The sequence below is a fragment of the Harpia harpyja genome, chromosome 7, assembly GCF_026419915.1.
Source record: "Harpia harpyja isolate bHarHar1 chromosome 7, bHarHar1 primary haplotype, whole genome shotgun sequence".
In the NCBI taxonomy this organism is placed as follows: Eukaryota; Metazoa; Chordata; class Aves; order Accipitriformes; family Accipitridae; genus Harpia; species Harpia harpyja.
The window spans coordinates 7,892,203-7,916,702 of record NC_068946.1 but is presented as its reverse complement, the minus strand read 5'-3'; the positions used below and the strand labels follow the sequence as shown (position 1 = coordinate 7,916,702).

The 24,500-nt window shown below is 43.1% G+C and overlaps 1 protein-coding gene across 5 annotated transcripts in view; it reads right to left on the bottom strand.

Annotated features, from left to right (window-relative positions):
• The window catches only part of UBR4 (ubiquitin protein ligase E3 component n-recognin 4), an 80,724-nt gene that overhangs the window by 5,499 nt on the left and 50,725 nt on the right, over positions 1-24,500 (bottom strand). For all 5 annotated transcript variants that reach the window (XM_052793591.1, XM_052793592.1, XM_052793593.1 and 2 more), the window contains 31 exons: positions 24,175-24,368; positions 22,920-23,159; positions 21,631-21,769; positions 20,962-21,087; positions 20,670-20,798; positions 19,877-20,220; positions 19,553-19,643; positions 19,033-19,117; positions 18,497-18,624; positions 17,639-17,768; positions 16,987-17,144; positions 15,758-15,867; positions 15,061-15,202; positions 14,215-14,296; positions 13,036-13,209; positions 12,482-12,603; positions 11,865-12,062; positions 11,658-11,738; positions 9,226-9,313; positions 8,693-8,820; positions 8,141-8,248; positions 7,793-7,912; positions 6,867-7,057; positions 6,353-6,526; positions 5,719-5,818; positions 4,995-5,213; positions 4,613-4,726; positions 4,147-4,289; positions 3,717-3,842; positions 2,739-2,933; positions 568-792 (listed from right to left, as the gene is read on the bottom strand). In XM_052793591.1, the coding sequence (XP_052649551.1) occupies positions 568-792; positions 2,739-2,933; positions 3,717-3,842; positions 4,147-4,289; positions 4,613-4,726; positions 4,995-5,213; positions 5,719-5,818; positions 6,353-6,526; positions 6,867-7,057; positions 7,793-7,912; positions 8,141-8,248; positions 8,693-8,820; positions 9,226-9,313; positions 11,658-11,738; positions 11,865-12,062; positions 12,482-12,603; positions 13,036-13,209; positions 14,215-14,296; positions 15,061-15,202; positions 15,758-15,867; positions 16,987-17,144; positions 17,639-17,768; positions 18,497-18,624; positions 19,033-19,117; positions 19,553-19,643; positions 19,877-20,220; positions 20,670-20,798; positions 20,962-21,087; positions 21,631-21,769; positions 22,920-23,159; positions 24,175-24,368 (4,604 nt within the window). The remainder of the gene's footprint in view (positions 1-567; positions 793-2,738; positions 2,934-3,716; positions 3,843-4,146; positions 4,290-4,612; positions 4,727-4,994; positions 5,214-5,718; positions 5,819-6,352; positions 6,527-6,866; positions 7,058-7,792; positions 7,913-8,140; positions 8,249-8,692; positions 8,821-9,225; positions 9,314-11,657; positions 11,739-11,864; positions 12,063-12,481; positions 12,604-13,035; positions 13,210-14,214; positions 14,297-15,060; positions 15,203-15,757; positions 15,868-16,986; positions 17,145-17,638; positions 17,769-18,496; positions 18,625-19,032; positions 19,118-19,552; positions 19,644-19,876; positions 20,221-20,669; positions 20,799-20,961; positions 21,088-21,630; positions 21,770-22,919; positions 23,160-24,174; positions 24,369-24,500) is intronic.

The following is a 24,500-nucleotide window of genomic DNA, read 5'->3' as shown; positions in this document are numbered from 1 at the left end:
AAATCATCTTTTCAGAAACTGGAATTCCCTTTCCTTCTCTGGAAATATGTGCTTTAGTCATGCAGGCACAGCCACTTATTCTTGTACTTCAAGTGTGTGACAGCTGCTATTGATTTTTTTCTTTTTTTAAAAGCAATGGCATTTGATTTCTATTTCTATTTTTCTATTTAAGGAAGCTGGTGCACTGATCAAAAGAGCACAGAAACAGCTCCTTTAGTAAGGCAAGCAGAGAGCATGCTAGCAGCTCTGAAAGCACGCAACAGAAGTTACTACAGTGTTTCACTTGAGGTGTGGGGGAAATAAGCATCTTGCCATTCTCCTACTTTTAGCTATACTCCTAGGAAAAGCATCACTGATCCACTCCAAAAAACATCCAGAATCAAATGCTCCTGCTCATACCTCTGCAACGCTGAGTACAAAGCTACTCAGAAGGGTTAATATCTGCTATTCTAAAATATGCAGGCTCCTTTCCTTAGCTCCCCATAAGCTGCTGTGTGGCTCCAGACTACTGTGACAGTAACATGAGTAAGCTGGCAGCTGCGGAGCAGCAGTGGGGTCGTGGCTAACCTGCTGGCTCCCCCTGGTGACACCACTCGCGCGTGGGAGGTGACGAGGAGCCTCTTGAGTATCTCCACTCGCATGGCTTTCCACTTCTCCGGGGGCGAGATGTGCAGCGCCAGCACAGTGTAATAATGGGGCCCGTCCACCTCGTAGGCACTCTCCACCCACTTCTCTTTGGGGTGCTCCATGAAGCTCTGGAGGTTCTTCTCCTCTCTTGAAGTTGCTCGAGTTCTGAAACACAAGAAAAGCTTCAGCAGCTGCTCCGGCTCTTACATGTTAACTTGCTACTTCTCAGGAGCTTTGAGGTACCGCATTCACGCAGTCCTACAGAGGAAAAAGCAGTGCTAGCTTGGCACTATCAGGTTTTTCCCAAATTCATCCACTGGTTGAGTATTTGCTCCCAGTGAAGCATATAAGCCTAGCAAATACACTTTTCCTTGGAGCTGTGTATTGTACTAGAGAGGTTTGAAAGGCAGTTGGCATTTGCCCAATAAAGGGCAATACTACTGTAGAGCTATTTTTCCTTTTTTTAGTGAAAAAATAAGAGTCAGGCCAGCCAGTCCATGTGTTCAGGTTGTACCGTCTCCCATCTGACACTGCAGCACGTGACTGCAGCTCCAACAGCCAGACCTTAGAATCAATTTATATTATTCACCTACCACAAAAGCAATCACTGAGAAGATACAGACCAATTTCAAAACCAAAAAGATAGTGTACTTACTGCAAGCTTATATATATAATTTTTTTCCTTTCCCCTAGGCTCCAGTCTCTTCAGGACTCCTGACACCCCAGAGCTGACCGTGCAAACTCTGTGTTACAGTAGACTTTGTGAAGATGTATCATGCTTTACCACAGTCTATTGCTCTACTTCATCAGGAAGAGGCTGCCAGCCAGGTAGGTTCCTCGATTTTTAAGTTAGATACACTCTCCCTATCAGGAAGGTATAAAGCAGCATCCTAGCAGATAAAGCTGTGTCTGGTGTCAGTGTTGTGTGACCTTTTCATTTGCTACATGATGCAGCTGGTAGCCAACTAGTAGCTCTTCATTTTCTCCATTTAATATCGACATGTCTTTAGAAAAAAAATAATGTCTGGAAACTACATAATGCATTTTTATACAACAGCCGCACAGCGGGTTCTGGGCTCTCTGGTGCCAGTAAGCAGACTAACAAGATGAAAAGAATAGTTTCATTTATTTGTCTCCCAAGGGACTCAGAAAACAATAGCACAGGGATCTGGAGATAGATATTAAAAACAATAGACAAATTGTATTAGAGCCAAAATGTTGATTAGTTCCAGGCGGGAAAGTGAGAGAGATTTCATTGCACTCCATTTGGAGTGACCTTGGTTGGAGAGGCATGTATTTTAACATTTATACCCTCATCTAATTAGTATTACTTTCTAGTATCTAGCTACACAAATAAGAGGCGTATGGGCATTACATTTTCACACAGGGTACTGTATTAGCAGAACCAGCTCATGCATTCCAAAGCATTTAGGTGCCTATAGATTTGTACACTTAGACATAGTGCCAAGCCAAAGCATGCCCTTATCTTACTATGCTTTGCATAAATAAGATCTTACTGAAACACTTCAGCAGAAGTGTTCTTATGCTGCTGTTTTATTGGTAAAAAATAATAATAATAATATTAAAAAAAAAAGTATCTTAAAAATGTCAGGAAAATCTGATGGACTCAAACACTACAAGAGAATTCCAGTATGTCAAAACTGGAAACAAAACTGATTGTTATTTTAGTATCAGATAAAATGATACCAGGGTTAAGTTTTCAACTAACAAGAATTACTTCATCATAGTGTCTCTCTTCTGTCTGCTCCAGAGAAAATTAAGCCGGCAGTGTTTCTTTAATCTAGTAACCCTGTTGCTCACCCCAGAGGTAATAATTACAGCTAGAATGGAAAGAGAAGCTAATTCCCAATTGCTTTTACTCAATAGGTTCCCTGTTATCCTGCATGTTCAGGCGGCAACACTTTACTCCAAACAATGTAAACCTGTAACAGTCTGCTTAAAATGTGCAATTTCGTTCCTCATAAAAATTTTGTGTGGTTTCCCATCTTTTTTGCCACATACATGTAACAAAGCCCACATTGCAGCCCTTATAGACCTTTCTGAGACTGAGAGTGGAAGGCAGAGGTTGTTGCTAAGAGAAAGGTACTGACGTGTTGAGGACGTAGAGCACCGTGTGGATTATGTATGGAATGAGGTGTATGTTGCTCTCCCTTCCTCCTCCTCCAGTATCTACGCTGAATGATTGCTCCATCGCAAAACGGAGAAATAGCAGTTTAATGTCATGGACATTGAGCTGGTAGGTGGGTTCCCGCTGCCCTGTGCATTCTTGGAGGTACGTGTTGTGTCTGAAAAACAGCAGTTAAGTGTTACTTTATTAAAAACCCTTTCAAAACTTTAATACAGTTTCTTCTTCCACACCATAGCTCAGAATCTGAGCAAGTATCTTATAGAAAAGCTTTAAAGAATGAACAGGATACAAAATGCAAGCATTGCCACCTTCAATTAACCTCCCCAAAGGGAGGTTCTCAGCTTACGCTGGCAAATCCAATTCCATCTGCATACATATATACACTCATCGATACTATTTTCCCACGTCCAGGGCTTGGGATACAGCTCCCTGGCTGAAATGCATTAAAGATGTTACCACTCCTGATTTCTGATGTGACTGTACAAACCCAGCACAAGGTGGACCAGATATTAGCAGGATGAACCATCTCCATCTGCTCTAGGTAAGTGGTCAGGCTACTGTAACTCATTACCATCCAACAGAGGTTTGGAAAGCTACACAAGGGAATCCATTGGTGTCAGACAGGTTTCTTTTGTAAAGCAGGGGGTCACTGGGCCATGAATGAATCAACATTGTTACTGCACACTGCATCTTCAGGAGTGACTGGGTGCTAAGGAAGTAATGAATTTATATATTTATATGATGCCAAGAAGCAAACAGACACCTGCACTTTTTTAGGAGATGTACTCTTGATGGTAGAATCTGAAATGGCTCAGGTTTACTAAGGTTTAGCTGCCATCACCTTTGATTCCATGGTTTGAAACTAGCGTGCCTCTGTGGTAACGTACTGACTCACCTACCCAAATGCAAACCGGCTCGAGAAGTAACTTTTTCTACGCACCGTGCTAAGCAAGTAGCAAAAGCAGACTCTGGCACATGAGGTCCCCAGACTGGCAGGAGCCCATTACACTTGGTGTTGGCATTTTGTAGGGCTGCACTCTCCCATTCTTCACGGCCGCGAGCAAGTCTGCATTGAGAAAGCAAGTCACACCCAGGCAAGTTAGAAGGATGCAAGTTTTTGTCTAAGAAACCATCAAAAAATTGGCAATTCCACAGCTTCTTTAAACTACGGAGTTCACTTTTCAGTGTCCAGGCCTGACCTCTATTTGGCACATTAAAGCAGACCACAGCAGCCCATGACTGTCTCCAGGCTGCAAAGTGACCAACTCACAAGCAAACCCATCCTGAGTTACAAGGTCAAGTGCCACGCTCACAAACCACCTTGGAAAATAACATCAACCACCACTACCCAGCCTGTGATAAGAACATACCTTACAGCTGCAAGGTGACAATCGTAGTGGACAATGTTGAAGTGAGAGACTGTGCTGTACCCCTGTTGTTTTCGCGGCTTGTTCTCAAACTCCTCTAGTGCAACACGTTTGGTGAAAGTATAAATACCTAGGACTTTTGTAGGCTGCAATGACACAACAGCTATGTTAAAGATCATTCTGTAACAGTTCGCACTTTGTACTATTTTGACACTGCACTGAATTTCATCCCACCCAGTCCCTACCTCAAACTTACACTGATCAAATCTTTTTCCAGCTTTCACTGAAAACATCCAGCTTTTACTGGAAACACACTTTCACTTCCCAACTGCCTCTGGAATTACTGATCCCAAGAACCAAACCTGAGATTTCCTGACCTCCCAGAGCCAATGCACCAAGCCTTGTGCAGCCGGATACTGGCAAGTCCCCTCAGCTGGTGAGAGGGCTTTGCAAATGTATCTCACTTTACCTGAAACTTGTATCCTTCCCGGCAGATGCAGCAAGTCAGACCTGGTTCTTCTATAAGCTCCTCCATCTGTTTAAGCAGCGCAGTCTTGGTCACTACCTGACCCTTCTCATTCGTCTGAAAGAGAGAACAGCTCGAGCAGGTTAAAAAGACAATGATGAACACCATCATCCCCACCACTGTAACAGGAATGCCCAACCCATTTCCCAGCCTGCTATTAGCAACCATATTTACTCTCCCAGCAGCACCAGGCAAACCGTGGGCTTGAGCTCTGCAATATTTGTCAATAAATCATTTTACACAATTCCTTGTGTGGCAGTTTTAGCAAGGCAGAAATAAAAGATCATTAGATCACTAGTCTGCCATCAGTGCAAACAGACATTACCGTCATCCCCAGAGTGCCCAAGGCCTTCTGTCTCATTGCCATGGCCATACGCTTCTTCTCTGCACGTGTCTCCTTCCGGGCAGCGTCGATCTTCTTATTCACCTCTGGATGTTCCCTTAGTGCCTCCAGAAGATTCTCTGCTAACGTCCCGATCCCTTCATCACTAGACACCTGCTCCAGTTTGTGCAGGTTGGTAATTGAGTCTGTACCTATTAGCACCTAATAGGGATTGAAACACAGCACTTTCTTCAGAAAAAAGGGTGCACATGACAGTAACTGGTCCTTCTAATCCCACCCATGAAAGCTGAGCAGAAGCACTGACCCTGGACCTTAAAATTGCATACCAGGCTGGGGCAATTTGCTTCTACACTGGCCATTACTAAGAGGAAAGATGTGGATGTTGGATAAAGAGCTTTCTTAAAACAACAATCAGGCCCTGAGAAGCCTATCAATACTATATAGTTCACAGTCCTAAATTACCTTCTCTTCACACTGGTGTGTAAATCTCACACCGCACAGAATAAGAAGATATTTAAGTCAAAATCTCTGCCCTCCAGACTTTTATAGACTAGCAGATGATACCTGAAGCTGGTGTGTCCCTTCAAGCCCAACAGAAAACATTGTAGAATCAAATACTATAGAAATAACTGCTTAGCTACAGCCACCAAAAAGCAGCATAACAAGCCAGCCATGTCCTACTTGACCTTCAGGACAGTCTCCTTACCTGTGTAGCAGGGTGCTGTGTGGCAAGTCCACGGAGCAGGCGCAGGATAAAAGGAAGTGCGGGTCGAGATAAGAATTTCTTCCATATGTCTGCATCCAAACTGCACAGAAAACAAGAGGCAGCAGATGAAGGGCAGTCACCCGTTCCGAAAAGGCACTTGGCGGTCAGCCAGCAGCACAGCTTGCAGAGCGCAGGCTGCAGGCAAGACAAGCACCCTTCCCCCCGTGTCCCTCCTCCATTAATTAATGGAGTGACATTCACACTCCCACTTCCATGTTGTGCACGCTAATAGCCATAGTGTCAGCTCTTAGCCTTGGGATTTGTTTTATGTTCATGAGCTGGCCATCAATAGCAAAAGCTCTATTACAGTGCAATAGCTAACGAACAGGCAGGAAACAAAAGCATCATGATATCCAAGAAATCAGCTCGGATGGGTATCAAATGGGAAGATTACAGGCTTTTTAGCCCATCCCTGTAGTAGTACTGTCTCACCAGACCCTCTACATCACAGCTGTACCAAATCTAAATGCTTCTGAATATGGGCTTGTTAACGGCTTTATTGGTGGTTTGTTGTGGTGATGAAATGAGAGAAGGATGTTCAGGATTATCACATACATTAAGCAGCGACCCTTACTTCTTTGCACTAGGAATGTGCTTTTTCATGTAGTCAAGGGCATTCTGTGTAATTCCCTTCTGAAGGATGAGATCTTTCAGCTGATGGCCATTGCTGTTGTTCTTTATTCCCGCTGCTATTTTACAGAAGCAGTCTAGGAAAACTTTATCATCTCCACTGTGCTCCTCATCATACCTGAAAGAAGAGAACAAATGGTAACTTGGAGGCTGTCTGCCTGTAATTCTCATTACATTATCACTGAACGCACATACCTACTCCAGCTCGGAGACCCAGAAAAGTTAGTCAGACCCTTGTCATCTCAGAATTTACTCTAAAACCCTATTTCTCAAGCTACATGCTCACATATTTCTTTTAAAAATGGCTTAGAAGTGAAATAGGAAATTAAGTTTATGCACCAGGAATCTCTGAAGCTTTGCATTACACTGAAGTAAGCATCAATGAGAAAAAAAGAAAAGTTATAAACTTGTCAGTACAACTGATTTTACGTGCTTTTAATTGAAATATGACAACATACTTATCAAAGTTACAGTAGGGCTTGAATCGATCAACCAGAATCTGCATTTTCTCCATTTCCCCAAAGGACAGGTAAGGGATGATGCGTAGTAGGCCTTGCAAGACACTGAGATTGGAACGAACAAAAGTGCTGTTAATCTGATCGAGCAACATTACCAGCTGATCTTTGTCACCGGTTAGGAGAAGGTTACCCTGCAAAGGAAGAAGAGCATGATTTATGTTCAGGAATAAAACTACAACGTTCAAGAAAACCCTCGCTCTCGTAGCTGGTAGACTACTCCAGTGTTGAAGAATTAGAGCTCTAGACCCTGATAAGATAGCTGGATGAAGAACAAAATCCTGCTTCATTCTCAAATGTCTCGCAGAATGGCTGTAACAACTCCTCTAGCTGACAACTGACTTCTTCCACTTACTATTAAAGAATTTTCTAGCCAAAAGGTCTAATAATTCTATCCAAAAGGACATTGGATCCCTACACACCAACAGTTTCAAAAGATGACCAAGAAACTCTTCTCATTCTCCATGTAGTTGAGATATAGCTTTTATCCTCAACTAGCTGGAAAATCAATCATGTTTTCAACATGCATGAAAACACTCAGAAAAACAAGGCAGAGCTGTGTCTTTTCTTGTCTCTCACTGGCCTGTGGCCCAAAGCAGCAAGGAAGGGATCCAAGCAGTGCCTAATAACCCCCACCCCAACTGTGCAAGAATCATCCAAAAGAAGCCTCGCAGTGTTTTTGGTTCAGGGCACTCCTCTTGCCCTGCCTCCAAGGCCTGTTAAGACATGCCAGCAAGCGTAACAAGGGTTAGACTCCCATTTAGCACACCTCTATAGCTCCTGAAGCTCAGCATCACTGTAATAAGGTATTTGCAAGCCTTGAATCCCAGTCAACATTTCCATCCATGTACCAAGCCCCAGGCACTCACCTTGTCCTCGCTCAGAGGTTCTGCGTTGGATTCATCCAGTATGATCTCCATTATACTAAGCACTTGTTCTGCCACGGCCGCTCCTCCGCTGTCCTTACTTTCCTGCTCAGCCACCAGAGCCTGGAGGAGATGGCAGCAGTTACTGTAACACCACCAGCAACTGGTTTAACTGACCCACACACTTCCACTCACTAACAGATAAGGAATGGCTAACAGGTAATTTGCAGTGCCAGTCCAGCAATATTTAAGATCTCTTGTAGTTGTCTTAAGGCAGCATGACAGTCAGAGGTAGTTTAAATTCACTGGAGTCCACAGAAAACACTTTAGGAAAGTCCAGGTTGTCCTTACCAAGTTAAGGGTTCCCAGCATGACATTCAAAGTGTTCATCTCCGGCTTGACCAACTGCTGACGATTTATTTTCACCTTCACACAGTAACTAAACAGTTTTAACAGCACCTACAAAATACAGAGAATGCATTCTCTACAGTACCTTCAAAATGAGTAGGAGGATTTTGCTGAAACTAAAAGCACCTGATAATATACCTAGTTTCCAGACTTCTGGGGTAAAGTACAAGCCAGATTTTTAGACCAATATTAACCTTAGGACAGCTCTGGTTTTCAAGTAAGGCCAAGGCAGAAAGCAATCACTCTAGCAAAACAGGATTTAGTCTTACCAAGTCCTCAGCTTCTACGCACTTCAAAGTCTTTGTAAAGAATTGTTAACCAAGAGGAACAGGAGAGGGAAAAAGGGACTTTCTCAGGTTTTCATGAAATAGTCAATTGAAACCTCTGCTCCAACCCTTAAACTGCAACACAAGGCAGACAACTAAACTTCACCATCGTCTGTATCATTTTGCAGCACATAACTCCTGATGCCAAAGAACAGAAGCTGAGACTCACGGTTAAGAGGTGCCGGCCTTGTTTGAAGTCCTTGATTCCAGTCAGTCTGTTAAGCATGCACTCCAAGCCTCCACACTGGGCCATAACACCTGCCATCTTATAAACTTCTTCCTCATCCTCCTCCTCATCTACAGGACAGACACAGATTGTGAAGAGAGGGAAGCAGCTACAATACAGCAAGCTCATGCAGCCCACAGGGGACAAAACAGTGAAGCAAAACCAGAGAGTATAGTAGGACACATTTACCAGCAGTTCAAGTCACTTCAGCTGTATCGCATTTGAAAAGAATTATGAGCAGGAATATGAAGAAGGGCCAGGCAGAACGGTCCTGTGCCATGCAAGTGTTCGCATTTGAAGTACAGACTTAAAAGTGTTGTTAAAATCCTCCTCCACTCTAGGTGAAGCAGGTAAATGTAGCAAAAGCAACGTCAATCAACTTCAAGCTCACTGCTGTAAGGATAATAGTGTCATTGCTCTGCAGTGAACCTCAGATTTCAAATCTAATCCCAGCTTTCAGGAGACAAGTGCATTACCAGTAGTGGAGTCAAGAGACTCAATGAATTCCTCAGTTGCATCTCCTAGTAACCCTCGCATGCGGTAAATGATCCTCATCGGCTCCCCCTGCAAGAGAGGAGAGCATTATATTTACTATACCTCTGTGGACACTTACATACAAGTCCGGTTCTCGTTGCAGTGTGTAACAGACACTCCAGCCTCATTTCTCCTTCATGCTGTTTTGACCGCGGATGGTAACACAGAGAAATCTTTCACTCCCTCACTCTCCCCTTACTGAGTTGAATTAAAAACAACAGTAAAGCCACCACCTGCAAAAACATCAATAACTCATCTATTGGTCTCTCCAGCTTTGCCTGGCATTGCCAATTAGATCAACAGGCTGGTAATAAACAGTATCTTCCTCCTGACACCTCCTCCAACAGTTTCCTTTAGCACCAGTGAAAGATCCAGCCAAGCAAAATGTGTTCATCTATAGAGAAATGCCTGCTTTCCACGGCAACCTTTACCTCCAAGGGTATTGCACAGCATACCTGGGAAAAGGGATCAGGCACAGCCCAGTAGAAGAAGCAGAAGAGGCTAATTGGATGAGTGCTTTCAAATAGATAAGATCTGCAGTGATGGAAAATGGAAGAGGAGGAGTAAAAGGCAATTTAATGAGCTTTCAGTAAGACAGTATATTACTAAAATGATACAGCCAAACCCACTGAAGCACAAGCTGTGCTTTTACCCTGGGAAAGGGCTAGTTTTCCAGATGCATTTCCAGCTGGAAATACTGACAGCATATCACTAAACTTTCCATTTTAATCCATAGGTCTGAATAAAAAGCAGAAAAGAAAAATCCCAGATTTGGGAGCAGGAGACCTTGCGAGAGAAAACCTGTCAGAGAGCGCACTAAGCCTAATGTGGAATAAGCAGTGCTTAATGTCACAGCAAATACATAAGCATAGGGAAAGCCCCAGGGGGAAGATCTGCTCAAAGGCCATGCTAGAGACCAGCAATTAACACCACAGGGGCCCTGGTAAAATGGCAGATGAACAAAAAAAGCCAGTGAGAGACAAGGGAAACAAAAAGGGGCCTGAGGTTGCGTTCTTGTGCGCCTGTCTATTTCCTAGGGAACGTGAGCTGCAGCTCCAGAAGCGCTTTGCGGAGGGGCACACAAAGGAAGACAGATGAAAGCTGTTCAACGACAGTAACGCTGAGCAAACTCTGCCTTTCACCGCCAGCACTGCATCCTGGGAGAGCCGCACATTGGCTACAGCTCGGCATCTCACGGGAACGGCACCTCCCTGCTCCGAGCGGGCAGGCACACAGGGGCAGCACATGTGACAGGCGCTCTGATTTCCCTCATTAACTCAATTAGAGTTCAAATTAGCATTCAAAGGTCAAGACCAGCACCTCACTTCCCTATCCAAGTTGGTACCGTACTAAAAATTATCACTGTCACCTAGCTTTGGGCTTGATTTTGCAGTACAGAAGGTGCTTTTACTTAAATAAAGTTTGATGAGAACCATTCCCCATTCATAATTCACTGAAAACAAGCATTTTGTTTGAATTCTTCCCCACAAGCATAGCAAACAAATAGTTTCAGGAAACTGAAGTTTCAAAGGTGACTGCAACCCAAGACTAAATGAGGAATGAACAAGAAATGTTGGGCAAATCAGTCGTCTTCTATGATCTCAAGTGCTACTAGCAGTGCCTCTAAAGAACATATTTGTAATGGGCAAGATTTAGCCTGATGGATTCCTTCTCAATGGGAGTTTATATTAGTGGCTACAAGAAAAGGAAGGCAAGAGCTTGCTCTGGACCACATCCACCGCTGAAACAAGCTTACTGTGACATGGTGGACTAGTCCCTTAAGACTGTTGGGTCCCTTTCTTCATCTGAAAAACAGGCAATACACACTACTAAGGGCAAACTGGGAGAAGGAAATCTGTCAAGTCTTGAGATCCCTACATGAAAAACACAAGAGCAAAGTAATACAGAGAAATGTTGGATGCTCTCTCTGCATAAATAACTTGCGTTCATCTCTGAAGTGCAGATTGATGGAGCAATCTGGTGTCCCTGTCTGTACACATGCATTAAACTGTCACGTGCAGATGGAGTGTGAAATGCGCTTTGAAAGGTGGTGACACAAAGTTCATCTATTTCCCCAAAGGAATGTAAGAAAGTTTGTTACTCAAGAAGACCGTTCACATATCTGACAGGCTACATGGGTAAGTTCAATACACTCACCTGGGTCAGCATTATGTACTTTTAAATCACTTATGTTGCAGAATTGAATAACAGCCTATCCCAAGAAAGCACAAAAAGGTGCTGAGTAATTATACCTCAGAAGTTATATGCCAGAAAAGAAATCCTGACTTGTGTGATATTTTTTTTCTTTTAATTTTTTTGTTCATATCAAGGACAGGTGCTTTGTGCTGTTAACATATATGAAGATAACACATACCTCATTAGTGGGACACCACACCTTCTTGTAGACCTCAGCCACAGGCAGATCTAAACTGATGATCTTATTGTTCACCAAAAGCTGAAAGAGAGAAAATAAAAAGTCAAGAACAAGCTCACATTGCATCACCATTCTAGCAATCATCAGCTGCCTAGAAATGGTGTCCTCACACATCCATGCGAGAAATCCACACTTGTGCATTCTCACCTCCATTCCACTGTCATCCTCCAGCAGAGCTACCAGGTCACAGTCCTGGCAGATTTTGTTCTTGATGTCCCTCATGAGTGGCCCAATGCCAGGCTCATTACTGCTGTAGGGATTTCCTGGCATTCTGCCCTGTAAGAAGTCTTCCTGCTGGGGATCTTTCTCCAGAGTTACAAAGAACTCAGTCACTTCATTCTCTTCCTGAAGAACAGCAGCACAGACAGAGTGAGTAAGTTTTCCCCCCAACCATGCTCCCATTCCTGCATTTTTATGGTAGCAAGTGACAAGGTGTCCTTAAACCGTCACTCCTTTCGTCACTGGTGCATCCTGCAGTACAATGCCACACATGTGGCATTTAGAGGATGTCTAGTATCATCTGGCAAGCAAATTCCTCAGCATGAAACAATACTACCGGTTCTGCTTTTCTGCACAGAGCATGCCACAGCAGGGAACCTGAATACTAAAACCCCCAAATGGGATACCATATTACTACAGTTCTACACTGGCTAATATTAAATCATTATTGTAGACACTATTGGTTTTTTGCCAAAATACAAGCAACTATATCTATTTAAGAAGTCTAACTTTATAAGCAATGCTATAGCCATCTCTATACTTACAGGATAGATAATACTGCATAGTCTCTCAAAAATGAAGACTGGAGTCCTGTAGTCATCAAGGCTGTAACGTTTTGCAGTCTCTATACACACTGCCATAAATGCTTTGGTTTCAGATTCTGTGCCTGCCAAGAAATAGAAGTATTAAAAAAGACACAGGAGTCAATTTCACAAGTTCCATTTTAACTCAGTATACACAATAAATCTGTCTGCAGTAAGCACCCTACTTTGGTGCCCTCTTCTTTTGCGTATCCACTACTTAAAAGATGAAAGGCTATTTATTGGTATGTTTACTAGGAAAACACTTTGCATGCTTGGGCTGCAGTAAAGCAACCCCATAAAAAGGAGGAGGTTTAAATTCCTGGAAAATAAGAGACGACTCCAGGAATGTTATTTACCTTTTCTGTGCCAAAAGGAAATATTGGAAGGTCCAAGTCATAAAAAAACCTTTCACTACAGTAGTCTTTTAGAAGGAATTTCTTTGTGCAGCTCTAACTATCTGCTTTTTCATCTTGGTTGACCCAGACTCTGGATTTAAGGAACTGAGGTGGTTTTACCTGTTGTCATATCTTCCAGCATCTCCAGCAGCATGTCCTGGGTTTCATCGATCAGCTTTGTTCTCTGTACCACTAATTTCCTTAAACACAGGTAACCATTCAGGACCGTACCCACCAGACGGCTTTTGAAGTGCCGTTTGATGGACTCCACCTCCACGAAGGAAGAGAGAAGACCTAGAAAGCAATGAGATATTCAGAAAGTGGGAGAGAGAGTTTGATTTGTTAGCTCTAAATTTCATATGGCCAGCAAACAGGGCACAATATCATAAAAGCAGCACAATGAAATGGCTTGTTACAACTCCCATTGTCAGTCTGTGGTTTAAAGCTCACTTCTATGAACTGAACGGTGGGAGGCAAAAACCCTGGCTTGCGAGAGCTGCCTTGTAAATTATACCATATGGGATCATGGTGACTGAATGAGGAAAGTGTATAAGGAGCTTTCCAAGTGCTTGATACAACATTCTGCACTTTTTGACATTTTTCTGTTGCAAGATATTTCAAAAGCAGATGACTGCTCCCCTTCTAATATTTAAGCTAGCTCTGATGATGTGACAGCAAGTGCGGTACATGACTCTATCAGTTATATCACCAAATTGGTCACTCCTATAATAAAGCAAAGAATCAGTGAACACTTGAATTCTTTCCCAGGACGTATTTATCAACATGCTTTTTCTTGCAAGAAGCCAGGCTTTATGAATTAGCCCACTAATTTTTGAAGAACATGGAAGAGCATACAGAAAAGAATGACCTAGCTAATGGTGTACTTCCATTTCCACCAAGTTTTTGAAAGACACGTACCCTAGAAGATTCAAAAAAGAAAAGCTACCATAGAATAAGTAGGTAGGAAACAACAGGTAAGAATAAATCAGCAGTGTTTGCAATGGTCCCAGGAATTACACTGTACCATAAACATAATTAAGAAATGGAGAAGAAAAGTGATATGACGAAGTTTGCTCACGATACGTTACCAAAGTTCAAGTAACTAAAAACTCAAACTGACCACCAACAATATGGAAAAATCCATTTAGGGGTTAAGTGCTAAATTGACGGCAAAAATCCAGTGCTGACAATCGCAAAACACTGAATCACATCTCTGAAATTCTGCTACATGCTGTTACAGAACAACAATCACCCCATCTCTAATCCTACTACAGGACTTGCGTTGATGCCACCAAATACCTGTGAGACTCTTCAAGGCATATCCCTGCTGCAAATCAGTGCTGAGTGTTGCTTCCTCCAAGGCAAGTAAACGAGCTATTTCCTGAAAATAATTAACAAGCCTATTAGGACAAGAAACTGCAATGGCAATAACAACTGGCTGACGAGAGTCTAACACAGGGTGCAAAGGAACACAGCAAAGAAACAGAGCCAGCCACACAGAAACCAGAACTGCAACGCAGCAGCAGGGAGGGAAGGGGGAGAGGAGAGAAAAACTACCTCAAGCATCCTCCTCATTTTCTCCCTATACCTACCTATCACCACCGCTTTGCTCTAGTGGCCCTCCATGATGGACTCAATGCCACCATTAATAGGGAGGGTGTCATCTGCCTCTTTGGAGTGCACCAGGGATCACCACAGAAAACTCCTAACACTCTGAAGACCGCCACTTAAATGTGCTGCTTCTCCAGCAGGCTGTAATTCACACTCAAGGAATGGTAGCACACCTAATCCTCCCTTGTCGTTAAGGGCTTTTGGAGTCCAGTCTGGCAGCTAAGACAGCTTCCAACTTGGACCTGGTGCCAAGACAGTGTAGCAATATTTACACCCCTTAGCATAGCTGTCCCCAGAGCAGTTAATTAATGTGTACCAGCCAGTATGCGCTGAGGAATGCTACAGCTGGGGCTAAAACCACTGTAGCTGTTACCGTTCAGAGATGACAGCGCGGAAGTGTGAACTTCATAAACCTGGCAAGGATCAGCAACAGGGCACTGAATGAAGAGATGCAGATTTCAAAGCAAAAAAGCCAAACTGACAGGTCAGCAAAAGCTTTCTGTTGCTACCTAGCTCCTCCATACAAGTCCATACCTTAGTGATGAGGCTGCCAATATAGGGCAGAACCCCCCTGGCTGCCAGGTAGACCTTCCAGTGGGCCGGTTTGATGAGTTTCTGATACAGTGCCAGGTACTCGGCGGCACACTCGCCAGCAATGCTCAGCTCATCCAGGTAGCTAGCAAACAGAAACACAAACTGACAACCACTTCACAGTAACAAGAGATATTCACAGCTTAAGGACACCATGGAAAGAAAGAAAAAAAAAAAAAAGACTCCAGAAATCTATCCTCCCTGTTGTCCTCCTAGCTAACAGCATAACTGTTATTCATTACTCAATTGCTAAAGTGGCATTTTGTCCCAAAAAGGAGTTCCCCAGCTGTGCTACTAGCATCAATTGGGGTAAGTTATGTTACAGGAGTTGGAAGAGAGTTCACCTTATTATTTTGCTGTATAGGAGGCAGGAGAAATGTTGTCTACACGGCCAAACATCATCTGCTTACCTCTGGAAAAAGTACAGAACTGCAATAGCTTATTGCCAGGCAGCAAAGAAAAGGTCTCCCTAAATCTATACCATCCCAGCCAATTAAGTTTTAGAATCCAGCCCAAAAAGACCTGTGAACCAGAGGTATACAAGGGAGAGGTGTGAGAAAAGTTGGAAGAAGGGAGAGATTCTCATGGGAATGAAAGAAAAATGATCCTGGAGCTGCCAAGTGTGGCAACGTGGAAATACCTTGTCAGGAGATCAAGGACCTGCTGTTTGCGGCTGGGGATGGTAGCCAGAGCTTCCACAATAGTACACGCAGCTTGCCTTGCAGCTTGAGTGGCAGGAGTAAAAAGCACCTAAGGCAAGAGCATGAAAAGACGGTATCATTTGATGTGCACAGTTAAAGTAGTGGTATTTTACAAAAAGGCACAGCATACATTAGGACAGTTTGCTGACCTGGTGGCAGCATTCTCTTGTTCTTCCCAACACTTGATTCTCTGAGAATGCCTACTTTGCTTGCCACCAAAATGTTTAAACAATGCACTGTGTAGGTGACATAGTAATCCACATACACAAGAAGAAAAACTTTTGCCCAGGACCCGTGAAAATTCACTAGTCAAAATGCAGCTAAGTAGACAGGTAGGAGCACGGTGGCAATTAAAGGTTCATAGTTTAAGAAAATGCAGACTACTGGATTGTCCTGGTTTCAGCTGGGATAGAGTTAACTGTCTTCCTAGTAGCTGGTACAGTGCTATGTTTTGAGTTCAGAGCGAAGAATGTTGATAACACTGATGTTTTCAGTTGTTGCTCAGTAGTGTTTAGACTAATGTCAAGGATTTTTCAGCTTCTCATGCCCAGCCAGTGAGAAAGCTGGAGGGGCACAAGAAGTTGGCACAGGACACAGCCAGGGCACCTGACCCAAACTGGCCAACGGTGTATTCCATACCATGTGACGTCCCATCCAGTTTAGGAACGGGGAAGTGGGGGGGGGCAGGGATTCACCGCTCAGGGACTGGCTGGGTGTCGGTCGGCGGGTGGTGAGCAATTGCACTGTGCATCATTTGTATATTCCAATCCTTTCATTATTGCTGTTGTCATTTTATTAGTGTTATCATTATCATTATTAGTTTCTTCTTTTCTGTTCTATTAAACCGTTCTTATCTCAACCCACGGGTTTTGCTTCTTTTCCCGATTTTCTCCCCCATCCCACTGAGTGGGGGGGAGTGAGTGAGCGGCTGCGTGGTGTTTAGTTGCTGGCTGGGGTTAAACCACGACATGGATAAACGTTTAGATGTAGTATTTTTAAGGGAATAAAGCTGCAAACCTGACTTGGAATTAGATACAGTCAGTTGCAGTCTCCCCAAACATCACTGCTTATATTGTCTGCAAAACGCGTAAAATGCGGCAAACTACCAATAATCTCCGATGGTTAACTTGGTCCAGTGCATCCCACTGGAATTTTCACCCATGATTACCTGTCGCAGCCAATTGTTGTGTCCCAGCTTGAGATCCAGAGGGCAAGTTCTCTTCCCACGGCGACTCATGAACTGTTTCCATTTCCAGACATATTTTTCCGACAAGTAGAGCTGGTGAAGCTCAGCTTTGCTGGGAGATTTCCCATTGGCATCTATACCTGCAATATTGAACACAGCTCAAGAGAACTGTCAGCAGCTATTAACTGCAAACTGCCATTGTATTTTTTTCTTCATACTGGAACTTTCCAAACTCCAGCTGAGAAGCTAAGTAGCTTCTCATTTCTTTCTGCCGCCACACTTCTGCGTGGAGCTATGCTCATTTCCAAGCCAGATGCGAATCCCATAGCCTCTCAGGGAATGCAATCAGCTTTTCAGTTGGCTGGTATCATTTTAAAAAAGCAACAAGTTTCGTATTTTACATTCTCCTGATTATCTTCAGGCACAGTGCATCTTCTGCTCAGGGTTTGAGCAACACAGCCTAGAAAAGTCAGTGCTAAAATCTCTAAGGACTACACAGCTAAGTTGTAAAGATGATATCAGATGTCATGGGACAGAAGCCAACACAACTCTACAGAAGTACATTCCTTATTGAACCTGGAGGGACACACGTGTTCCTTCACAAAACTGCACCAAGTTAAAAGCACAGGACTACCTCTGGCAGGGAGGCACTTTTTCCAAGCTTCATACGATGCTTTGGGGTCCCTCTTGAGCCAAAGCTGAGCTTGTGCATGGATTTCATTGCTGTAAGGCTTCACAGTGGTAAGAGCATCCACAGGCACATCCTAATAAACAAAAAAGCTCTATGATTCCTCAGAAAGCCACAGCCTGTTCCCTTAAGAGTAACCCCTGTAGGTGAATCACTGGTTGCATCTGTTCCATGAATAGGTAAATGCAGCTCTTGGACAAGAGCAGGGTATACAATTTCTGTTAACGATGAACTAAGAGAGATGCCTCATTTCAGTTACTACTGAAATATCAGTAAACCCATCTTTGACATCCATCTGTGATTATCAGATAGCTAGATCAAAGCAGAAACATACCTCCTCCCTTGCAAATGTTATCCTAAATTACAATCAAGGAGCAGCCAATCAATGTCATTTTTATCAGAATTGTACCTCTGTATTTAAAAATCTGAGTCAAAAGTACTTGATTCTACTATGTTTAGGTACATGATTCTACAAAGCTGTCGAAAGCACCAAAAGCCTGCCCAAAATAACCAAGCCATAGCTTTGAAGTAGCTCTTTCCCCGTGCCTCAAATCTGAGGGGAAAAAAATAATGCCCTGTTTTGGTGGTCAAAGCCACCAAAGAACAGTAAAAAATGGAAAGCAGTTACCTGTAATTTGCAGTCTGCAAAGACAAAAGTCACAGGACTTGTGCTTCCCTAGTAACCATGACCAGGAAGAGCAAGCCCTGCCTTACTCACAAAGTTATTAATCACCAAGATCAGTGTGCAGGACTTTTATCAGCAAATTTTCAGATGCTTTGCTCAGCATCTGTCTAAGGCAGTACCTTGTTTTTCTTGCTGGTTGGAGCAGGTGGCTTGATCAGCTTTTGAAGTATGCGCAGGCACATGAGGGTGATGTTTTCAACAACCACTGGAGTCTTAATGTTCACTGCCATCAGAAAGAGGCTGAGAGCTGAAAGACAGACATAAATTTTCATTCCACTGTAAGATCTGCAGATAGGACACCTCCACAGCTCTATACAGCATATTAGAAGTGTTTAGAGTTAGGTAAGACCTCATATCCTCAAGCAAAACTATCACGTTCTTATGCAGCCATGGATGGAAAACAATTATTTTCTATTACAGCAAGAGAGTCTTGTCATCCTTCCATTTACACCTTCATCTTTCTATTTCTCAGCACTCCTGTTTCAAGAAATGCACTACCTAAAGACAAAGCTATCTGGTGCTAACTCCATTTTTAACCCTAATCACAAGCTACATGAGTCAGCATCAGTTCCCTTCCTTAAAATCTTACTATAGTGAATGGACCTGGGCATAGCATTTTAAAATAAAAGCTTTCGTGCTAGTCGTCTGAACTCACCACAACGTAGTCGGAGCTCCCAGCAGCTGTCTTCCTTCGAGATGGAATCTGTTAGCAGCAGCATTTCATACTGGAGGCTGCTAGCCTGTAACACAGACACATGTTCAAAGGCTTAAGAAGTCTTGGTGACGCAGCAGTCCTTTTTGCCTTCTGATATTTAAAAAACACAGGTTCAAAACACATCGATCTAAGCAAATTTAATCCCATGCCCATTTGGGATGACTGACAACCTATTTGAGAGAGCTGCAAGCAACAGCCAAGACAGGCAGAACCTTTCAATATACCAGTAATCACCTGATCTATGGAAATAATCTGCTAAACACCTTGAATCCCATATGCCTGAGGAAACTTAGGCATATACCTGTGCTTTACTCTAACGTTTATCTTAATTCCTATCAAGACACAAACACCTTCTGTATTACAAATAGATGATGATAATAGAGAAGATGCAATGATTAGAATAGACCAGCAGTTGCAGAGGGGAAGAAAAAAGAAATAGGAAAACGCTGGAGTCTCTCACCAAGTCTGGATTTGCCCAGTGTCCCTTCAGAGCTGCAGAAACCTTCCCAATGATTAAGTCATTCATTTGCTGTGTGGCCTCCGGATTGTCCCTAATTCCAGAAGGAAAAAGAGAATGCTGTTACGCTGTGCTCGTACTAAATAGCAAAAGCTCCTGGGATTTCAGCTTAGTTGGTAACAAATGTACAAGCAGTTAGTCTACAGTTTGCTGATGTAAGATATCTCCCCTATAAAGCTACTCCTTTCTGATCATGCTTTTACAAGCATGTGGCTTTCCAGAGCTCACTGGAAGTCAGAGGGCTGCAAACACTGAATCAGACCTAACCTGGTCAGAAGGCACATGAGCTGACGGACCTCCTCCCGCATACTGGCTGCGCCCCTGCGCAAGTTGTAGTCAAAGAGCTCTCGGATAAGGCCCTGGGACACAAGGATATGCCTGATGGCAGAGTTGGTCGCCAAAGCCCGAAGCAATGTTATGCAGTGTTCAGTGACGGCTGAGGCACAGCCATAGCATTTAGTTGATGATGTGTGGCCGCAGCCTAAAACAGACAAGGCACGATACTGGCTGGCAGTAAATGTGGGTTGGACAGTGGTTCGTGAGGACTTTGTTGCTGCCTCTCTCTGTTGGAGATCATATTCCAGGAGCTCCTTTCGAGAGGCAAACACTTTCTGGAAACACAGAAAAGGAGAAACGAAAGTTGTGGAACTGTGAGGCAGCACATAATTGCTAATCCCATTCACAAGTTATTTTCACTGTGTATTTTGTGGAGAAACATTTTTAACCAAGTATCTCAAAATCCTTCTTGTCAATGGCAGACTTGGGAAATCCATTAGAAATATCAGCCTAACTCCCAGTTATCTGCCCTGTTTAAAGGTTTGTTGTCTACATTACATGCAATTTAACACTGGAAATGTGACAAATCCATAGAATTAATGGTAACCATAGCTTTTAGAAATGATTATTTTTTTATTTCCCTGAAAACATGCAGCTGATCACCTATTGTTAATCATACCATTAAACGCAGAACGGCAACATCTTACTTTCTACTTCGATATGCACTGTATCTGGTGACAGAAAAAAAACACATGACCCAAATTCAGATCAAAGCACATCATACCTGGATAATTTTGGAAAGTTCATCGAAAGAGTTCTTGCAGTCACCACAATACTCCTGGGCTAACTGGAGTATGTATCTATTCACACTAGCTGAGGTAGAACTTATCCCTCCACTACTACCAGATTCATCCTGCAACAGAAAACCAAAGAGAAATCATATGTGGAGGCTATACACAAAAATAACTACTGCAGAACAGCATCTGAGGCAAGGACCTTTAGTTGCTCTTGGCAGTATAAAGGCCACTGTCTCACCAGCCTAGAGTTCTGTGCAAGATCCATCCGTCCCCTGTTACCTGTGGCTTTTCAGGAGCTGCCTCATTCACTTTACACAGAAGGTTTTCCAGCTGCGGTCGGTGTCCCATTAGCTGGTGATACACTCTGTCAGCCTTGTCCAGGAGAGTGTTGATATTTGTTACTGCCTAAGAATAAAAAAGGAAAGGAAACTCTTACTTTATGTTCAGATGCAATTTTTAATTCTACAGAACTACAGCCACCAACCTCCAATTCTTCTGTCTCTTTTGCCTTTCTCTGGCAAAAAAAATAATAAATGGTGATCCTGCACCCTGCTTCTGCCACGAGTATCACTGCTGACACTATACTCAGCACACTTATCCTTTGGGACAGGCCACATAATACAATGGGTTCTTCATTCATTAGCAGGGCTCCTCAGATGGGATGGTAAAGCATACAATACAATCCAAATTCACCCCCTTGTACAGCAAGGCAAAGAGATGCAGTGCTAGATAGCTAGTTTATAAGTAAAGCACTGAATTATGTCTTTTGAAAAATTAACTTACTTAGTGGAGCAAGACAGTAAATGAGGAATGCATTAGTCATGAGAAGCCTTGAAGGAACACTGCTTTTCATGTTACTCTCAAGAGGGATGGACCTCTGATGTCCCTACACTTTTGACCTGGCCAAGAGATATAGTATTTCATTAATCAATCTGCTATTAGTCTCACCTTCTTTCGATCCTCTTCATTTTCTATGGGATCCACTGCACAGCAGGGCTTGGCATACAACATGAAGTCAAAGCGAGCATATTTACAGAACCCACAGGCATTGCAAAGGAAGGGATCTTTCTCGTCATAATTAATGGATCTGAAAGGCAAGCCAGAAAGGTCAAAGAATGCACCTGAGCTTTATAAAGGTAACTGAGGCAATGAAGTAAGCTGTGAATGGACTCAGTAGGTAAAAGAGAAGGATGGCCCTTAAAACATCTAACCTACCAAACTGCCCTGGGGAAGCCACAAGTGAAACACGAAGTACATGAGAATTAAAACCTACAAATCAGGCAACAAAAAAAATCCTTACAGAAGCACTGCCACATTCTGGCCAGAAAAAGCAGAAACAGATGTGAATTTGCTCCTAACAATTCTACTTTAACTACAGTAATTCCCAGTAGAACATCAGACTAGGGCACTGTGCCCTTTACAAGAACACAGATAAAAGGAAACCATTTTGCTTTGTAAGGTCTAGGCTTTCAATAGCTTTCACTCTTTACCCAGTTGCAGTGGGACTAGCTACAGCATACTTATTATCCCGTTGCAGACTAGAGTAGCATGACACGAACTGATTTATAGCTCCCATAATTCAAGAAGGGATGTGGAAACCTTTCAATATACCAGTAATCGCCTGATCTATGGAAAGAATCTGCTAAACACCTTGAATCCCATGAGGATTAGAGAGGAATATGGGACAACAATAAGGGGAGAAGAGATATCAGATAAGGAGACAAAACTCACAAAAGAGAAGGATTTATAATACTGTAGTGAAAGCCTGAATAGCGCACAGTAAATTACGCCCTGAGCCCTGCTCTGAATGAGAAGAGTACAACAAAAGCTCTCAATAGACAAGTGAGCACTGTCCATCCAGCACGCTAAGTCAGGGATCCTGTGGGGAAACCCCCCTGCAATTGTATAATTGAACTCCAGCCTCATGCCCGTGAACAGGCAGGCCAAAAATAACCTCCTCCTGGGAATTTTCTTTTTTAAACTTCTGAGGGCTTGATCTGAAACTTCGGCGTTCTTTCAGTAGTGTCGTATCAGGTTTCCTTTGTTAGCCTGCATTAACGTTAAATCCCTGTAAGCCTGTTTTATACTTCTCGACTAATTTGATTGTGCGGTTGTATTAACCAGAATCGTGTATTTAAATAGCAGGGTATTTTGTTGAACATCCAACACAGGCAACGACACAAGGGCTCTGTAAACCCCTGGTGCTGGCTCCATGAGGACGAATGAGGATGACATACCTACACTTGTGGCACTGGTACACGTTTTCGCCGCAGTTCCCACACACCCCCGGGTTGGCTGGGACGGATGCACTACACCGGGGGCACTGCAGCGTCTCCGTGGAAGCCTGGTAATTCTCATAGAAATCTGCAAATTCAATCATCAGGTTCGAAGCCACAATGGGCAGCGGCAAATCAATCTTCACCTCTGTCTGGCCTGGGGTCAGCTGGACTTTTTTAGCTTTGTGCCAACGAGCTGGCCTGGGAAAAGGAAAGAAAGCAGCATGGTTTTTCAGTGGGGAAGTACCCTCCCTGCCCACGTATGAAGAGAAGTCAAATGCAACCGTCTCAGCTCCAAATCTACTTTAAATGGGATGAATGGAGAGCAGTTCTAGGTTTCGTTTCCTTAGCTTCTGTATTGACATGATATGTAGCCAGAAATACATTTTAAGCCTTTATCCTCTTCATAGAGAGAGACTGTTTAGGATTAAAGAGCTGTTGATGCCTCATGGAAAAACTTTAATTCTACAGACATTTTCTAGGGATTTTCACCTCCATTTTTTATTAGTAAGGACATTTGCATGAAAACAGCATATTTATTTCTAAAGATCTCATCTGCTCCCACTGCTTATTCTCAACCTGAAGTCAGAATCCTCTCTTTGTGACATCATAATCCTCTCCACAGCAGCCACTTGTGATGTCACAGAGGATTAAGACTTCAAATAAGCAATAAGCAGCAGGCACAGATTAATCCCTAAGCCAAAGAGATCTGATTCTGGTGAGAACATCTCAAGAAGTAAGAGGGGAAAGCATGTAAGTTGAAAAGGAGCCATTTTTCATAGGTAAAGCAGCAACCAAGAGTTAGGCCATCCAACTTCTAAGTTTAATTCTGCTATATGGCTTCAAACAAGTAATGTTAATGCTTTCTGCATTTCTGGACATGCTGCAACGTCCAAATCCTTTTCCAAGTCAAACTCTCCAGGAGGTGCTCTTGGTATTAATACTGGTTTCCACACAATTAAGTTAGGTGCTTAAAACTCAGTCTGTACAAAGTTTGCATACACAAAATTTACAAGCATATTTCAAGCTCTAGGTGAAATTTGGATCTTCGACAATTTTTTGGAGGAGATTCAGAACAATCCCACTCAATGTGGGCTGACAGTGATGAGTAATAGTCTAAGAAGGAACATTAGCTAAAACAAGAAGCCAGGCACCTCAGTAGAGATTGTAATGTCAAATTCAGAGACTTGCACACAAAAAACATGGACAAACGTACTTGTTTTTCAGCTCCACTATGGCTTGCACTGTCCTGTTGTTGTAATAGAGGTTGATGGTTCGGACCATTTTGGTTCGTTTCAGGTCTCCTATCTTCACTGTCACTTTGCTGATGGTGTGGCTGCCGATTAGTTTCACCACTTGCTGGGTGGTAGTATACCTCGTGTCCACTTTAATGGAGGAAAGCTTGATGTACTGAGAAGACAAAACCAAGAACACACTGCGTATAAGATTACATCCCACAAAACTCAGAAAACCAGCAAATCATGCTGCTGTAAACGGTTGGGATCCCTATAATTAAAAAGGGTTTAAGAATAGCAGTTACTT